The 18,507-nt window shown below is 37.4% G+C and overlaps 1 protein-coding gene across 2 annotated transcripts; it reads right to left on the bottom strand.

The window, feature by feature from the left end:
* Positions 1-4,552: 4,552 nt before the first annotated feature.
* On the bottom strand, positions 4,553-13,662 carry LOC139141849 (uncharacterized). 2 transcript variants are annotated; one of them, XM_070711576.1, is made up of 6 exons: positions 13,033-13,662; positions 12,229-12,312; positions 10,977-11,051; positions 6,392-6,763; positions 5,435-5,698; positions 4,553-5,037 (listed from the first exon to the last, which is right to left on the bottom strand). In XM_070711576.1, the coding sequence occupies exons 1-6, from the start codon at positions 13,613-13,615 to the stop codon at positions 4,568-4,570; spliced, it is 1,848 nt and encodes a 615-aa protein (XP_070567677.1). In that variant the 5' UTR covers positions 13,616-13,662; the 3' UTR covers positions 4,553-4,567. The 2 variants fall into 2 exon arrangements, with proteins under 2 accessions (XP_070567677.1, XP_070567688.1); XM_070711587.1 differs by having other exon boundaries at positions 12,229-12,309.
* Between the last annotated feature and the right edge of the window lie 4,845 nt (positions 13,663-18,507).

Below are 18,507 nucleotides of genomic sequence, written 5' to 3'. Positions count from 1 at the left end.
CCTGAACAGAACAAGCATTCAATACTACATTGCATAAAGTGTGAATCAATGTTCTACAGGATTCCATTACATTTCTAAGGAATTCATGGCATTTCTGAGGATTTTAAAATTACAGTGTTTCATCACCGTTGACAAAGGCAAATTGCAAGGCATAAATGTTATGTTCATTGTCTTTCTGTCATACCCTGGGCTTCATTTGCATTGTACAACACGTAACTAGGTACCGGTATAAACACAAATGTGTATGCAATCATATAATTACAGAGGGTATCTGTAATAATCAAATGATAAATATATATCCATAATTAGCTAATCAGGAAAAACATACAGTACACAATAACACTACCGGTATATGCCAAAATTTTCAAGTGTCACATCAGGATGTTAAATAGCTGTGGCAAAATTTCAAACAAATAAATATCATAACATCAACTGAAATACTGATCCAAAATTTACAAAAAATAGAATTATTGTATTCAAACCTGTACAAACATTTATGTGAGATATTTTGATAGAAAAAGTACAACACAAAATACAACATACTGAAAACCACGAAGTAGTATGTATACATTTTGACCATTGGTCATAAAACCAAGAAGTGATGTCTTGTGTTTTGAAAGTAGTGAGCACACCCTGCTCTAAATATGGCATTAACAGGTTACCAATCAGCTGGTCTCATGAAAATTGCATTATAAGAAGTTGAACAAAAGTCATGATATGTAATGAGAAAGCATGCAAATGAACTGACAAACTGAATTTGAGTATGTTATTAGAACACTTGCAACAGAGATCAAGGAAAAATGGGTATTCTTTGGAAAAGCAGCCTAGTGGTAAGCTATGACCATACTCTGGCATTGTCAATGCCTTGGAAGGTGTATATGTCATTTGTTTATGGAATATAACTAGCATGTTGCTGTTAGGATGGACATGCAGATCTGTTTTGTCTGCAGTTCATGCAACAATTCACAGGAGCCATATGTAGTCTCTGAACTTTACATGTTTTTAATGTTAAAATTAAGTTTACACAAAGTTGTTTATTCAGAGAACATTTTGATATGGCCTGCTCCAGACTCTGTGACAGCAATTCTGTCACCATGAGCAGCAACCTGCCAGGGGCTGCTAACATCTTGTCTAAATAAATTGCAGACCCACTTCCTGTCAGATCTCCATTTGACAATTCTATTATTGGCACTATCACAAACGTAAACATTATCATCTTCATCAACAGCAATTCTAGTTGGTATGGCTATCTCACCATCATGTACACCATATCTACCAAACTGATACAAGTAATTCAATTTACTATCAAAACACTTGATGCAGTGGTTTTGACTGTCAGACACCATTATCACATTTTTGCTGTTTACAGCAACGAAGAAAGGCAAATTAAATGGTATTGTTCCATTTCCTTCACCATTGACCTGTGCAATGAACTGGCCATCTTCAGTGTACTTACGTAGATAATGATGTCTTACATCAGTGACAAAAACAAACCCAACCATTACAGCAATGCCATAGGGGCATATATCCCCAGTGAGAGCAATTATTCTCAGAATTTGGTTGATGAGGTTACAAACAACAATTTGAATATTTCCTCGGTCATTGATATAGAAGTGACTTTCATTGGAGATAGCTACATCCCATGGCTTAAATGGCTGTGCAAACTGACCATCAAAGCTTCCCAAGACTTTGTCGCAGCTGTAATCTTCATTCAGTATCTGTACAATATTGTTATCTGGGTCACATACCACGAGTTGATCACCAAGAAATACCATACCTCTTGGTTCTTTAAACTTCGACCTGGTTTCGGACCTTGCCCATCCAATAACCTAAAGGGGATAAATGGCAAATGATTAAAACATGGATAATATCAACTTCATAATGAATTATCAAAATTTAAGAATTATTGTTAATTACTTGTCAATAAAAGAAAGCTACACCAGTACTTTGCAAACTCCTTCACCCTTTCAGGCCTGATTTTCTGGTAACCTAGCAGAGCTACCCCTACTGGAATATATAGGGGTTTAGGCCTGAAAGGGTTTTAAAACGTACAAACAACCTCTTGACAAATTTAATGTGCATTTCTCTCTGAGGGAAGGGGCATATTGCATTGAATCAACTACACAGTTTTACTTACCAGATGCTTTTTTCCTGAAGCTGAGACGTCTTAAGAATTTTGTAACGCCTGAAGCCTTCTTTCCTAAGAATTAAAAAAAAATACTTCAAGTTTCCAGTACATTAAAAATACGTTCACCAAATTTCTTATTCATTGATTTGAAATTGATAAATTTTAGTAAATTTACTGTGAGACTGTGAAATTTGATATTTCAAAACAACAGATCCCTTCCAATCAATCAATATGTAATCCAAGAAGTTTAAAATATTTATAGACTAGTCCCTTGGCCTTCCTCGGCACCAGTTACTGTGTCAGCAGTTACTGGCTGGCCAAGTGACTGGTGTACCAAGTGCAAAGCCATCTAGTGTCACAAGCGGTCTCCTTGTACCGGTATGTTGACATAAGCGTACAATGTATCACTAATAAGCAAATGATTAAATGATTAACTAGGACTTTGGCAATCGGTTCATAATAAGAAATAATTTTGATATGAGGCTGATAGTTCTCAAAACTTGATAAGGGAGGTTTTCTTAAGACTTGGTATCATCAGAGAAGAGCATCAGAACATGCAGAAAATGGTCAGGAAAATAGCCCTGATACTAGCAATAACACCCTTGCATAACATTCATGAATGCAGTACAGTGGTAAATAGGCTTTCATCTCCAACTATGACTCCATTTTCAGTGCATACAACATTTAACATTGAATTTCTTAAGGTGGTTGTAAAGGCTAGAGCGTCAGTTATAGATTTCAACAAAACTATTAAAATATAAAGTAGTCAACATTCTCTGTGAATAAAAAAACTAGACATTTGGGCACAAAGGCATTGCAGAGTTATAGCCTGTTAAAACTTCTGAAAAACTGACCAAATAAGAAGAAGTTGGGGAGTCCTTAGTGTATTAACTATGGTAGAGGTCCCCTAGCTTTTAATAAAATGTTTTTCAGGAAAGTCATTATTTGCTGTTTTTCAGGAAAGTTTGACAAGGCGGTGCTGGCATTCAGAGTGAGTGACTACTATTGTAAATGCATTTTTAGATTATTTGAGTGTCAAAGAGGTGTCGAAAGTGAGATTAACCAAAAAAACTGCTCTATGACTTCAAAAGAGGGGTGCAAATATGGCTTGTTTTCAACATTTTTGACAGAATAACAGTTTTCCTACATAATTGTATACCAATTTGATCCAACTTTGAAATGAGATATGGACATTGAATTTTTACAGCCTATTAACAAGGTTACAGATAAGATTTGTACGGCACAATTTTCCTGTATTTGAAGTATTTTTGAAAAATCACATTTTGAAATTTGGAAGAATTTTTAATAATTTTTTGATATATAAAACCATGTAAAATCATAAAAACAAATTTTATTTACAAATCCTGCCATACAAATCTTACAATAAATAGTGTCAACATATTTAAACTAATTTGGTAATATTAATACTATCCAATTAATTCAAATATGTAAAAAAATATGAAAATTTAAATTTTAATATTTACTGGTGTCATATTTCAAAATCATGGCTGCACATATACAATTTTTATATTCTTTGGAGAAAATATTAACTAAGGGAGTTATCCTGAAAATTTGAACTAAATATCTTGATTCTAACACTTGAAACTTGACATTAACTCTGAGAAAAGAATTGGTGCAAAAATAGCCTTTCCAACCACCTTAAAATAAAACTTCTCAGTAATCAGTGTTATAAAGGACAATGGCGTGCAATTCAATTGTTGCAAGAAGGTCCCTCTACAAACTGCTGGGGAAGACTCTGCCTGCCCTTGATGCATATTTATAACCTGGTGTAAGTATGAATTAACCCAAACTCTGTAAGGTTCACAAGTCTGTGGGCTAACAGGTTCACTCCCATGATCTACCACACAACAGCCTATTACTAAAAAGTTACTTTTTCACTTCATTCTGTTTTGATATTTAAACGGTATGCCCACAGACTTGGAGCAAATCTAAAATGTATGGTATAAACTGAAAAATATTCAGATATGCAGACAGGAATATCAAGAACATGTAATTTTCAGATTTTGGTTGATAAATTCAGAGCAAATGGAAAAAGATACAAACCTTTCTTTTGTTTTGTTTCAAATATGATTTGTGTTGGTGCTACAGCTGGTATTTCTTCTGTAGAAGATATACTCTGTATGTCTTCAAGACTTGTTTCAGCTTGTGCAACTGGTGCAAGGGCTGCAATTCCTTCTGTCTGCCTCTCTTTCTTCTGCACTGATGTTTGGATTGGCTGTATTGTAGTGCTCATAAGCTGGGAGCTGCCATTTTCACTATCCACAGCTGGATGAATTTCAGCTGAAATTACTTCTGTCTCTAGATTTTAACAAAAATATATTTATTTAGCCTGTTAGTACAATTCTGCTTCTATCCTGACTACCTTTCAGTTTAAGCTAGGTTTGATTGCCTTCAGCTTGTAAGTTGATGGGATGAAACTTATGGACACTTACCAGTCTTTTCATTTCCATCTCTTACATGTTGATGTTCATCCCTAATGCTTCCCAGTTGTGGTTCTGAAACAGCATGCTGTGACGATTTTGCTTCAAGGTCATTGATCACCTTATCCTTCTTTTCTAGTTCAACCATATATTCTTCTTTCATTTCAATACATTTTCTTATGTATGCTTTCTCATTGGTGTCCATTTGTTCTCTTAGCTCCAGATATTTTGCCTTAAAATTCTCCTTTTCCCCTTCAGTCTCATCCAATTGAAGTTGAAGGGACTGCTTCAATACTCTGGGAGGCTCTTTTTGCCAAAGATCTAACAGATATTCAACTACATAATGAATGGTCTGCGATGGACTTATCTTAGCAAGCAATAAGCTTTCAAGTAGAGGGCTGATATTTCTTTCTGCTATTTGTGGTAGTGGAGACAGTTTTGGTGCCTGGCTAAGGCTTTCTTCTAATTCTGAAAGAAAAGAAATGGGGCACTTTGTGATACAATATTGTGATTATTATGGCATTTCCAATATGCACTTCATGAAGAAATACATCTACAAGGAAGATCATCCTAGCTGGACATTTGACTATATGTTAAGTTTACTTTTTATGCAGTATGCACAAGTTGTACAGATAAAATAGTGGATAAAAGGACCAAGTCTTTGAGTGTTTGGATAGAGGTGTCAAATGACTTAATCGGGTTAACATATCGAATTTAAAGTATCAGATTATGCCAGCATTATTGTTCTGCAGGCATTGTGGTCGCCAGTTATATCAGGGGAAAACTGATGAACTTGTTATTGAAATATTTGTGTTCAATCTATACATACTTTACACTTGGCAATATAATACCAGTGATACATTACCATCTATCGTCAAGTTTTCAAATCCAAGGTTATTCAAGAGATATCTCCTGACACCGAGCAATTCTAAGACTTCCTGCCTCGATGATAGGATATATTGAACCTTGTCTGTCATAGCAAAGAAAAGTCGGACAACATATTGGCTTTGCCTCCTCCTAATACAACTTTCACCAGCATTGAAGATAGATGTCAAGTAGTTGTTCACTGGAAGGAGTGAGATGATACTTGGGTCTACCTCCAGGATCATCAGTTTATCAACATCCATTCCTGTCAAAGAATTTCAAAATTAACTTTGCAACAACTCACCCTAATAAGTCTGTTCTGGCAAACAAACAGAATTTCAGTAATTCCTTCTCAAATTGCAACAAGAATTCCAATAACGTTCTCTGTATGCTTGGAAAGCCAAGCCAATTATAATAAAACCCCTTCCTGACATCATAATGATATACCTGAAGATTGTTTACTACTAGAAAAGCTCTAGATTGATATGTGTCTAGTGGTGACATTTATTTTGCCTGAAGCTTTCATTATCACTAAGACATGACAGTAATCTTTGGTTTCATTGCATCCATAAAATATCATGAGGATGTTGAAGTAACTTGGATGATGACTCATCAGCAGCAGCTTTACTGCAGCTCACTATGTATTTTTAAATACACAGATAGGCAGTTATTAAACATGTCATTTGCAAATATATGGGTGAATAATTTATCTCTTGACCGTGATACTTCCCTTAGCGTACTGTACATTTTAGTCTTAAAGTTGTAGTAACATTTGTTTCTTCCTTTTGTCACCAAAATGACAATAATGACCTTCTGTACAAGAAGTTATGGTGAACAATATAATGTCCAAAACTTCTTATATATCTGGCAGGTTTATTCTGTTTTGGTGATGTAAACACTTGTAGATTATTACATTCATTTACTATAACATTAGCTAGGAATATGGTGATGAATCTACCTGTCTGTGATAATTCTTTTCTACACTGTTCATATTCTTCAAAGTGTAGTTTTGTTGTGAGCTCCAAGTAGATGGCACCGACTTTATTCAAGGTTTCCTCTGTGATTGTTGTAGATGTGATCATTTTCTTTAGTTTTAGTGTCTGGTATTGATTCCACAAACAGATCAATGCATCCAGTGTTTTACACTTGAGATGATAGGTCATGCTACCAGTACTTGTACCTTCAGCAGTGATGTCAGGGTGAATTGCCTCCAACTGTCTTGGTGTGTCTTCAATCACTTCACGTAAAAGACAGTACTCCTGTGTAACTTGTGCCATTGTTCGATTACCAACAGGAATGCCACTAGGAATCACATGTAAGTTTATTTGACCTGTATGTTGATTAAGATATTCCGAGTTACTTGTGGATCCCAAAATGATGGATATCCCATCCCAAATTCTACACTGTGAGCACACTTGGTTTACACTATTGAAATTGATTTGAGGGTGGCTTTGAATATTTTCATTGATAAGTCATTGTATGATTGTAAAATTTGTGTATTATGTTAACTTTTGGGATTAGATTTCACACAGTTTTGCCTAGACTCGGTTCAAGTCCGTGATTTGTGAATGTTTGAGTGGAGTGAACGCAATGATTTGTATTCTGCTTTCATGTGAAACGCGCGCGTGAGTGGACGCGATGAGTAGGGTGAACGCTATACAGCGGAGTTTCACCCGGAATCCGGCAGAAACTAACTCACTACTGCGCAGACTCAAACGTGACGCATTCAATCGCTGGCAAAACCTGGCGTAAGCTGCCAAATTCCGGATAGGGTTGTACGAAATAGGAGAGACACAAGAGAAACTATTATAAATGATTTTATTTTTTTTAAATTCACCGACTTGAACCAAGTCTAAGTTTTGCCCAAACATATCCGAAACTGCTTCTTTTTAGTCCTTTGGCCTTTGGCCCAAAGTACTAATGTGATGACGCGGCCTCTGTTGTTGCATACAGTGGGCCGTATGCTGTGGACGCAGGTATCTCAGAAACGCTTCTGTAACTTTTTCTGAAATTTGGTCTGGTGGTCACTTTGGCATGTATCTCAAACGGTCTTTTTTCTTTTTTGATTGAATCATTTTAAAGTCACTTTTTTAGCTTTTTTGTGAAAAACCACTATTTTCAATTTTTCCTCAAAAAGCACTGATTTGATTATTGTGATATTTGGCATGGGTGTTCGTATAGTTGAAATGCCGTCAGAAATGTTCAAAATTTGGTGATACATGCCTTGTATTATTTTTAAACAATATTTTTATCCATTTTTATTTTATATTTACTTGAGTTTGACTCGCTTTCGTTAAAGCTACCGTCTGCGCATGCGCACAACTCTAGGACAAAATCTGAGTTGAAGAATCGAATCGGACGCCATCTTGTTTCTCGGTCTCGGCACAGTTTTTACTTTTTGAACGTTTCACTGTGTCTTTCAATATGTTCTATAGTTATGAAGTTGACAGTGATGCACTTTTGCGGCTGTCGTGTATTATTTGGTACGAAAGGCGCGTTTGATCGACTGAAGAATGATGGTACCGGCAGGCATATCAGTTCTACTGAGGAAGTAATCCACTGGCCCGCATAGGTCAGGGACTCACTTAAGGGAGAACCACTTGATTTCTGGGGGGGGGTATGGAGGATTTTGAGGAAAAAAAATTGTCACCAGGTGAAATAAAAGAAAAAAATAAGCCTGTAATGGCTTGAGAAAAAAAATTCTCATAACAGACAGAAATAAAAAAGGAATTGTCATTATGCAGTTGAAATGAGCAAAATTTTGAAACTTCATTCTCATGTGTTCTTTGCTAGCATGCTGCCATAGGCAGCACAAATGTTTTTACCACAAGCAATTCTCATGTGTTTTTTTTCCCAGCACTTATGATATAAGCATTGACTACTTTACATCTCAGTGCACTCGATGTTTTCCTTCCCTTTTCTGACCCAAGAAATCATGTTTCAGGATTTCTGTTGCAATATCTCAATGGTACAGGCAATATCTAGATGGGACTATTTGACTTCTGTACATTGTGAAAATTTAAAACACAAGACAGGAGTCAATAAACTAGTGTAAAAACCAATATATTATTCTCTCAACATAAATATGTTAGAAAGATTACAAGTTGTCAAAGAAAAATTGAGGAACAACAAATATAATGAAGTACAATGTGTGAGCCTTGTTTCTCTGACCACAAAAGATAACATCTCCCCTGAGAACTTAAAAGGAATTGACTGTTATAAAGAAAAGCAGGTATAGTACTGATCACTGTTGATTTGCCAAAAAAGTGTTCTATAATTTAAAGTTGTATATATACTAGACTTTCCATTTTGTTTTCATTCGTTGGAATGTAAAATGAATATATAAAACCATCCTGTGATATGTGAAACACTGGCTTAAATTTGAAAAATTGCACTGCTACTCCATTTGATAAAAAAAATTGATGCAGGTGTGACAGTTGAAATTTAAAAATGCTGTCTCTCTGACAAAAAAAGTTCCCATACCCACTTCCTGCATACCCCCCTGAAATCAAATGGGTCTCCCCTTAATATGCGCATGCGCATAAGGACCAGCTCCTGGCAAGGACTTTGAAAAATCAAACCGACGCTGTCTTGTTTCTCGGTCTTGTGCGAATTTTGACGTTTTGAAGCTTTTAGCGTTTATTTGATGATATTTTGTAAATATGAAGTTCACAGTGATTGTATTTTTGTTGCTGTCATGTATTTTTTTGGCACGAAACGCTCCTTCGTTACCGGCGAATCCATTGCTTTAGCGAGGCAATCCCACCGGCGGCCCGTTAGTAATAGCTGGGTGAGAGCGAGGGAATTCGCTCTGTCCTTCTACCTCCATGTCATAACAAACTAGCGTCGTTTTATGTTGATGTACTGTCCTTTCGACACAGCGATAACTTAAGTTTTCTGTTGCTTATTTTGGGTAATTTCGACAGTTGTGCATTGATTTTGACATCATTGTTGAAGACAGTGTGTGCTTTCCACTGTCGACAGTCCTCGTGCCTTCTTTTGACCGGATCCGGAGTCACTTGCGGTAGTAATCCAACGTAGGCGATCGAGCGCCGAAGGCGCAAGGTCGAGTGCCGAAGGCACGAGCTTGTATAAATACGGTACCGAAAGCTACGCGAGACCAAGCAGTACAAGTGACTGGCGAGAGTCTATGTCTGCTTTTGTTGACCGATTTACGCGCACTTCAGAATCACGGCATAATCCGACATGGTAATTTGGCATGATCATCAGATCATACATGATCCGAGATTGCACTTTAGCAAGGTCACGATAACTAATGTTGTTTGTTTCACTGTCGTTTAATACCTATATTTCCACTAAAAGACCATTAGAATTTCCTCCTGGCTACTTTGAAATCGTGCACTGGCATGCATGTAGTTGTCAACATCACTATGCTTGAATGTAGTAGACTCTTACTATGAATATATCGACTGTCACTGCATATTGCATATGTGTGCAAGTCACTCCATATCATATCAAAAAATGTAGTATTGCGATGTTTGAGCTGCCACAAGCCAGAATTTACAGTTTATGAGAAAGTTATCTTACATGTAAAACTCAGTTCTACTGTGAACAAAATGCAAGCTATGTTATATAACTATTGTGAATAACATAATATTTTGTACCTATCACCGTGTCAGAAAATCAGAAGGAAACAACCACTCAGACAAACTCTGGTCAGGATGATACTGTCCAATTTTAATATTTGTCTCTCGGCACACACTAGATACTCATGACTGTAAAACAACATTTCCATATAATTGTATATTCAGTTTTTATATTTAGTTTGCTTTTCACCATATTCTATGTCCTTCCCTGCACTACATAATTCAAAATTAAATATTGTTTTTGGCCTATACGTACTTGAGGGGTAAGCTTATTTAGTCTCATACATTAAAGATGCACTGTTGACCTTCAGAGTCAAAACTTTTTATCATTGTATTGTAGATAGGTGTACACTCCAAATACTAAGTACAAGTGTGGTGAGTGTAACAAGCAAATGTTTTTTAGTCAATGGCCCAAATTTATTTTCTATTTGATGGACAATAAATACATGTGTAATCAATGCCAACAATCCAGTTTAAGTAATTTGGTTTAGATTAGCCATTGTCCATTATATTACAATAGTTTGTGGCTAAATTTTCTCCCTTCTGTATCGTATAAGTTCACCGTTTCCTGTTTTAGATATTGTTGATCCTATTGAGTTCCATCTCTTATTCTTGATTCACTTTCATATTAACTTTCATTTATGTCCAAACAATTTGACTTTTTGCCAAATTTCACATTTATGGCAAATAATAAACAGTAAGGAGGCACAAAGGACGTCGGTGCCCCCGGGCCCCATGTTTATACACTAAACTTACATCAGTTTTAATGTGTCATTGATACCGTTTTAAGTTACATCCTGCCTACCAGCCTATTTCTAAATATGATATAGAATTGTGTAGTCATTTATGTACCGGAAGGAGCAATCACTGCACATGTATCTATGTGTGTTGAGAAAAAAAAGTAGGGCTCTTTAAAAGGAAAATCATCAACATTACCTCCACTATGAGTACCAATATCCATGGTAGTACTTTCTTCATTTTCATCCTCAGGGTCTTCACTGCTTTGGAAAACTATCATAAGCAATGACAAAAGTAAAAGATGGCATTTATGTAATTGTACATACTTGCATGCTGTCACTGTTTTATTTTCTGTGAGTAGACCAACATGGTTTAAGGTAAAAGAATGGTTGTATTCAAAAGAGGGCACTTGAAGTGTTGGTTGAATATCACCTGAAAAGTTGCGCCAGCTCTGCCATTCTGGGTAATTTAAGGATTAAGCTGAGCCTCCTATAATGGTAGATCTTTGTTTTTTGTCTGTTTTGTAATTCAGGAAACGTATGTTGATCTTCCAGTAGAGTAATGGTATGCATAGATATGTAGCAGTAAGAGTATCATGTCAATTAATTGCTGATTTGCATAAAGACATTTATCAGTGTCATGTTGATTAATTTTGAATTTGAATATTAAATTAACTTTCCTAATTACAGTGATATGTTCAGAAATATTACATCAAATTTGATGAAATGTGGTACAGATGTTGATCTCACAGTGCTGTAATACATTTCAATGACACTTTAATTATAGCCGTATTGTTTAAATTAATTGCGAGTTTGCAAACATGATGATTTTTTGTTTTTAGGGTGATTATTCAGAAGCACTGCATCAAACTTTACAAAATATGGCATCAGTGATAATCTGTCAGTGTTATGATAGGATGAAAAAAAATTAAGTAACATCCTGTCAATTACCTACTAATTGACTCATTTAATGACCTTTTTAATTAGGATGGCTGCCCAGATTGGGTTTCAGTTTTCACCAACATTCATTCTCGGCCATTTAACCCGACCTGTATCACAGCATTTTTAGCCACAGACCCAATTAATGAAAAGGACTATCCTCTACAAGAAGTTGTAATCAAATTACCCATTAACAAGTGGGGACTGTGTTATCAACTATGATTTTTTGAGACAGGGTAATTTCCATTGCATTCTATATATTTCAGTTGAAGGATATTGCTCGCTGTAAGGCAAAGAAAGCAAAAACTCATGTTCCTATGAATAATGTACCCTTAAAGATGAATTTGTTGTAAAATGACCTCAACTTCACTGATTTCACTCAGCCAACACACCTGCAATATGTTTGTTTGTCAACTTTTTTGTTTATATAGTTTTGAAGAACATTCTATCCTCCATGAAATTTTTCCTCAAAGAATATTTGGAAAAATAACAAAAGTTATTATGTTCATTACCATTGTGCACAGTCTGTTCAATATTTTCCTGGCCAGTTTCTTGTATTCCATGAGTTGGGTTGTCATCAGCACCTGTGTCGCCTGCTGAAAGTAATACAAATGACAAAATTTTGAGCTGTGTTTTTACTTCATGTTTAATTCATAAGCTTTTCATAACTGCATTCATCATTTACTGTGAGCAGGAAAGAAAAAAGTACTGATTGGATGTTTGCTAGCTGCGGAGCAGATAATCAGTTTTTTGAACAAAATATTTGACAAAACAAATTAGCTTAAATTTTCCTACATTGTATGAGAGTCTTTGTAGGGTTTCATTCTTGTCAGAAACTTTAAGCTAACAATTACATCTACCAATATGTTTTCAAAAAATTGTGCCAAGAAAGTTCTACATGAATGTAGAATTTCCAAGAAATTCTAGAAGAATCTGTACAAACAACCTTAAGGCCAAATGTGTAGTTAAACAATAATTGTGCAAATACACAAAGCCTTGTGTGAAAGCGAATGACAATGCCATACCCATTGGAAGATAATCCCTGCCAATTATTACATGATGAAAGAGCCAAGCTTTGCGCTTTTTTTCCATGATCAAAACTGCAACTTCCACCAGTATACCAGTATTTATTCGTTTTTGTAAAAAATTGCAAAACTTATAAATGACAAAATGGCTTTCAGTATAAGTGGCCCAAAGCTGACCCATGTGTAATGCAAATCATCCCTTGGTGAATTTCCCCTTTAGGTTATCTTATCTCTGTGACAGGAGCTTTCATATTCTGTGTATCAGATTCACAGAAATCTGATTTTTTTTACCTGGACTGTGCACTTCTCTTCTTTCTACTGATATGTGTGACTCTGTGTCCTCAGAAACTTGTGATATAAAGACCCCATTGATTTCACCGATAGATTTGGAAGCAACAGTCTCTAGAAACTGCTTCACCTCTGCTGCCTTCTTGATTGAAGCTTCATAGTTTGAGATGACACGGTGGATTCTTTCTGCAAAGAGCTGTGGATCCATCATATCAACCACCATGTCATCCATGTACTCTGGGAAGTATTCCTTGATCAAGTCATGACAGGGGGAATACAGAGAGACCAAAAGTGGTATTCCGACAGCCATGGTAGATATAAGAAGATGGAGCGAATTCATTCCAGGAGAGCTCGGTGGGATGAGAACAAGATGTGACAGACGAAGTACCTTTTTCAGAAATGCTGAAGATTGTTTGTTGGATGGAATTATTTTGAGATGATTATGAGGTTTCAGGATTTGTTTCACCTTATCTTCCATTGCCTCATTGACACCATGCAGTACCCAAGTGGGCGGAGTTTTTTGAGTTGAATGGAAGTTTTCAGCAACAATATAGATGGCTTCTGCTAATTGCTTTTGATTGTTCATTTCATCTATGTCATGTTCCTCAAGACATGACACAATTTGATAAATTGCTTGCCCTCTGGTAGCATTTTAGGGAGTTTAAATGTGAACATTTTTCATCAGGTGTTGGCAAAATTTGAAAGTGATTTGAGCTTCTAATCTGACATTATAATATTGGAAAGTTTGATGATCTATTGAGGCAATCAGACTGGCTTCTTTGTGCTGTTCTTCCTCCAACATATTGATTAAATCTTCTAACACCTTTTTGTTACAACCAACAACACTAGTGAGTGAATCGTCTTCAGAAGGCCAGAGATTTGTAATGTGAAGTTTTGCTGAAGGAAAAATGTCATCTCTGATAGTCAAACTTGCTTCAGATGTTGCTAGAGCAAACCCTAAAATTATCTGAATATTTTTAATGTCTTTCAAATTTCTAAAGTATGATTCTGGTGACTGCAGCCAGGATCTATCTGGTTTCTGGTGCTTCAGAGTCCCTCTGATCTTTGGAAATATTAATTCTATATTCAGATCATTTGCTTCCCTTTCTTCGGTTTCTGTCACATGTAAAACTGTTGAATTTACCGTCAGCCCGACTGAATGATAGAGACTAGCAAGAAGGCGTACAGCAGCTGGAATACCACCCTGGAATGGAGATCCCCACCTGTCATTTATGATCAAAACACCAGGTCCAATGTCATTCATTGTGATTATTCTGTGTGAGAAGAAAGAGGAAAATCACATATACATAAATAAAAAAGTTTAAGCTTATATTCAATTTCTTTTTGAACTAGCGTTTTACCAATAATATGATATTCTGACAAATGGAAGAGAAATGCACCCCATAGATTATTTGGCACATGCATAATAATTTTCACAAGTCATAATTAAATCAGTCGAAACTGTCAATACCTTTGAAAGCTATAACTCAAGCAGTTCTGAAAAAATGTAATATTTTTTTTAACAAAAGATGAGTAAATTAAGCCCAATGTTTACATATTCAAATTTCTTTGGCATTAGAATATACCGGTATTTGTATCAGGTCATCTTAAAGGCGGAGCCTCCCTTTAAAAGGACGCGAAGCTATGGCGGCGTTCATTGTGTAAGTGGACACCAAACAGGCAACACGAGGGCACACGCTCCAGAAAATGCCACTTTTTATTTTTCCCTTTTTAGTCTGTCTGCGGCTGCAAAAACGCAGACAGACTGCCAAGCGATCAGCGCAAAGTTGCTGCCAATCGAACTCTGTGGTTATATTCAAAGTCTAGCGCGACTGGAAGACAATTTTTTAGGAAATTTGAGAGTTTGTGGTGGGTAATCAATGACTGTTGGTGATTTGAACCGACCGTCAATCAAACGCTTGTATAAACTCTGTTTGCAGGATTAGCAAAAGGTGACAAAAGGTTGAGATCAGTTTGTGTAATCAATGTTATAGAAATCAAACATCGTACCGGCCAAGTGTTTGACTGGGAGGAGAACTCCACTAATGCGAGAACCTGGGATTGAAAAGTGCGGCTTTAAAAACCAAATATCCAAATCACAACCTAGTGGACAAGTTTTCAAAACAGTTTTCAAAAATACCTATTTGCAAATTTTATAGTGGATTATGTTTCCATCAAGGTTTCAGGTTTTCCTTGACAAACAGAAGAAAAGACAATAACATAGAAAGCCATATGCACATGAGTCCAAATTGGTGTACGCCCAACAAACCCACAAGTAACTGCAGAGTTTGTATGTTAAGCGCAGCTGAGCACATTGTGTGCCTAAGAGGTTTGCTCAGGAAAACATTTAAGATCAACACAAGTTCATGGTTCAAAAAAATGCTGTTTTCAGGAAAAAACCGTCCTCCATGAAACTGATGAGGGGTCAGCAGTTAACTATGGCAGTCAGACTGCACTGAGTAACATACAGCCCTGCCATGCTGATCTGTCATGTACATCACTCTTGTCTGCCAGTGACACAAAGGTATGTGGTTATCTGCATACGTACGTACCTACCTCACCTCACAACCACTGAAATACCATATATCTGTGTATCAAATCCACATTGAAGCTTCTTACAGAGAACTAACAGTTGGAGCTCTAACAGCTTCTGTTGCAGCCTTAATTGCCTTCCATGCTCGCCATACTCCTATTGTTTTACTTATCCAACCCCCCCTCCCAAGGAGAGGGGCACTTCCATGGCATATAACTTTTAAATATTAAAACTGGCATGTACCACCCATTTGCGTGTCAGTGACTTGGTCTAAAATCAGGGGCATGAGTTCCACTATAAACCAGTGTCTTAAATACGTTGTCTAGTTTTGAGTGCAAATTTGTAAAGTACTAAGAACATTTGTAGCCGTCTGTTCCTGTTTCTCCTAGCAGCACTGAGTTGCAATCAATAAGCATCAATATCTTTTTCAATGGTAGCTGGGAAAACATGGCAAAAGACACCCTTAGCTTTAGCCAAAGTAAATGTCAACCTGATTTTAAAACAAGCTCACTGATTGGTTAGGAAGATTTTTGCCAATAGAAAGCACCCAAACAATTCATCTATATTGAACAGTGCTCTGAGCTACCAACATATGAGTGCCAGTCATGTCTTCTGGAACATTGCCAATGTGTGGTAAATATTTGTGAAAGGATTACAATTACATGCAGGACTGTAAGTTTCAATTCTGAGTAGGTTTTACAAAGCCGAAAAAAGTCACATAGTTACTGGCTACTTCTTTCTTCAAGATGAATTGGATATTGTAGGCTTATTGTACAGAAGTACAGAATAATTTGAAGTTAATCTCGTTCAATGTTGATTGGACAGTATATAGTCAATATAGACATTAACCGATGTCCAGCATTGCATGACAGTAATTATCAAATTGAGAAATGTTTGCCCCATAAATGTCATTTAATTACACCTTTATATATGTGAACAACATATCACAGGTCAGTTGCTCTCGGTACCGAATACCGTATGTCTTATTTGGACTTTCTTGTACATATCCTTGTAACTAAAGCCTGCCGCACACAAGAGATATTACTGGTAGCCGAGCTTAATTTCATTTGAGGCTTAGGTTTACTTTCATGTGCGGTGATTTTTCGTGTTTCTTTCCTTATGTGCCGTAAAGCAAAATATTCAGCATTTGACATTTTTTGCCTCTCGAGGTTCCTCACCATGTACACCAGACGTTATTTTCATTCCATCTTTTTCACAAACTGTATATGAGGAGATCGCATGACAGTGCAAAATGACCATCCATTGAAAACACTGTCTTAAAATGGCTGGAACGAAATTGTGCCTAAAGCTGCATACTCTCATGTGCTGCAAGCTTAAGATTTTTCTCAACAAGGAACAAGCAGCAAATACTTGACACATCTCTGCTATGATATATTACAAAAAATAATACAATAAATCTTTCTATTTCCTTTTAAAAATAATAATACAATGTAATATACAAGATACAGGTCATACCTATACTAATGACAGCACTTCCTTATCAGATTAATTTAACAAAATGAAAGAGACTGTAAAAAGGAGGGGGGAAATCTCAAAAAAATGAAGATACAATTGTCAATATTTAATAGATGTACAGTTAAGATCATTATCATGGTAATATACGATTGAAAGATGCCACAAAAGAGCTGCCACTGAATTTTTGACCAAACAAATGAAACAATTCTATGGGGGAAGTTTTTTATAAGCAGCTGGTATACAAATGATGATTTAAGTATATATGTAAATAGAGATACTGTATGTATTTTTTCCCTGACCAAATGGATGATTATGGCTTGCTATAATCATGGTTAACGCGGAGAAGGGCACGGAGACGCAGGCCATTCTACCTTTGCCTCACAACCACGCCTCGCACTTTCGCTTAACACACAATGAACCCTTGCCTCTCGAATCACAGCTGCTTCTTGTCCACCCTCACTATCAAATATGAATGCCATGCATGCCTTGCATGACGTCCAACCGTTATCTGCTCGCATCACTGACCATCAGCTATCCATGCATACCCCCCTTGGCCAAAGCCATTTGCCGCCACTTCAGCTCCTGCAACGATAACGTACACATCACAAATCCTTCACGCATCCCGACCATGGGTTAAAACAAAGAAAAAGCCGGGCAAGCTGCCCGCCGATCTTCATCGCGACCGAAGAGGACTCCGAAGCACCTTGATCCCTACTTGGTACGGAGACAACAGGCTCAACCCGATGACCCGCGCCCTACCACTTCGAACCCTGATACAGTACCAGTGCAGGGAGCGACAGACCACATCTCCAAACTCATTGAGGCCGGAATCGCCACAGCCGTCGAATCGATCCGACGTGACCTGCAAGTCCTAACGACCGGTGCTGCTGGCCTGACGGCGCATCACCCGTCAAGCCACCCTATCACTTCCGCTCACGCAGATACTGGACCTCTGTCTCCTGTTTCGATCATCGAGACCAGTGTGGAGCGGGCAGCCCGACCGGCCCACTCGCAGACTCACCAACAGCAGGCGTACGCTGTAACACAACAACAACCAGCCATTACAGCGACCCACACAACTGACCTGGTCACCGCTGATGGCGTACATCACTTCCTGGATCAACCCAACGTAGGAGGCGCGCCTCATAACAACATAACAGCCAACATGGCTGCGCCCATATTGCAGCGGACCCAGCTTCCCAGTTCCACAGAAACACCGCGGCGTCCACCCCCTCGTTCAGGAACACCGGCTAACGCACCAGCAGCTACGCCGCCAGCCGACCTCCTTCTACTGTACGTTGAGCACACGACTCTGAACAATCTGGCGAACATCGGTAAGTTCATCGACCTCAGTGAGCTACACCCGATGCCCTTGCCCCAAGCGCCATCAAGGGCCACAAAAAAACAAATAGCTTTGATCCCGACAACCCGGGTATAGCTATACGTTCACCACTGAAGTCAAACGAAAG

This window comes from Ptychodera flava, chromosome 1, assembly GCF_041260155.1.
Source record: "Ptychodera flava strain L36383 chromosome 1, AS_Pfla_20210202, whole genome shotgun sequence".
Classification (NCBI taxonomy): Eukaryota; Metazoa; Hemichordata; class Enteropneusta; family Ptychoderidae; genus Ptychodera; species Ptychodera flava.
This window is presented reverse-complemented; position numbering and strand designations above follow the sequence as displayed.

What these genes read in the sequence shown, in the direction of transcription:
- LOC139141849 (XM_070711576.1), bottom strand. Translation starts at nt 13,615, where the DNA reads ATGAACAATCAAAAGCAATTAGCAGAAGCCATCTATATTGTTGCTGAA. An exon ending in AAGAGAAGTGCACAGTCCAG is followed by an intron (nt 12,313 to 13,032) that starts GTAAAAAAAATC and finishes TATTACTTTCAG; the next exon opens with CAGGCGACACAGGTGCTGAT. An exon ending in AAAAGAATTATCACAGACAG is followed by an intron (nt 5,699 to 6,391) that starts GTAGATTCATCA and finishes ATTCTTTGACAG; the next exon opens with GAATGGATGTTGATAAACTG.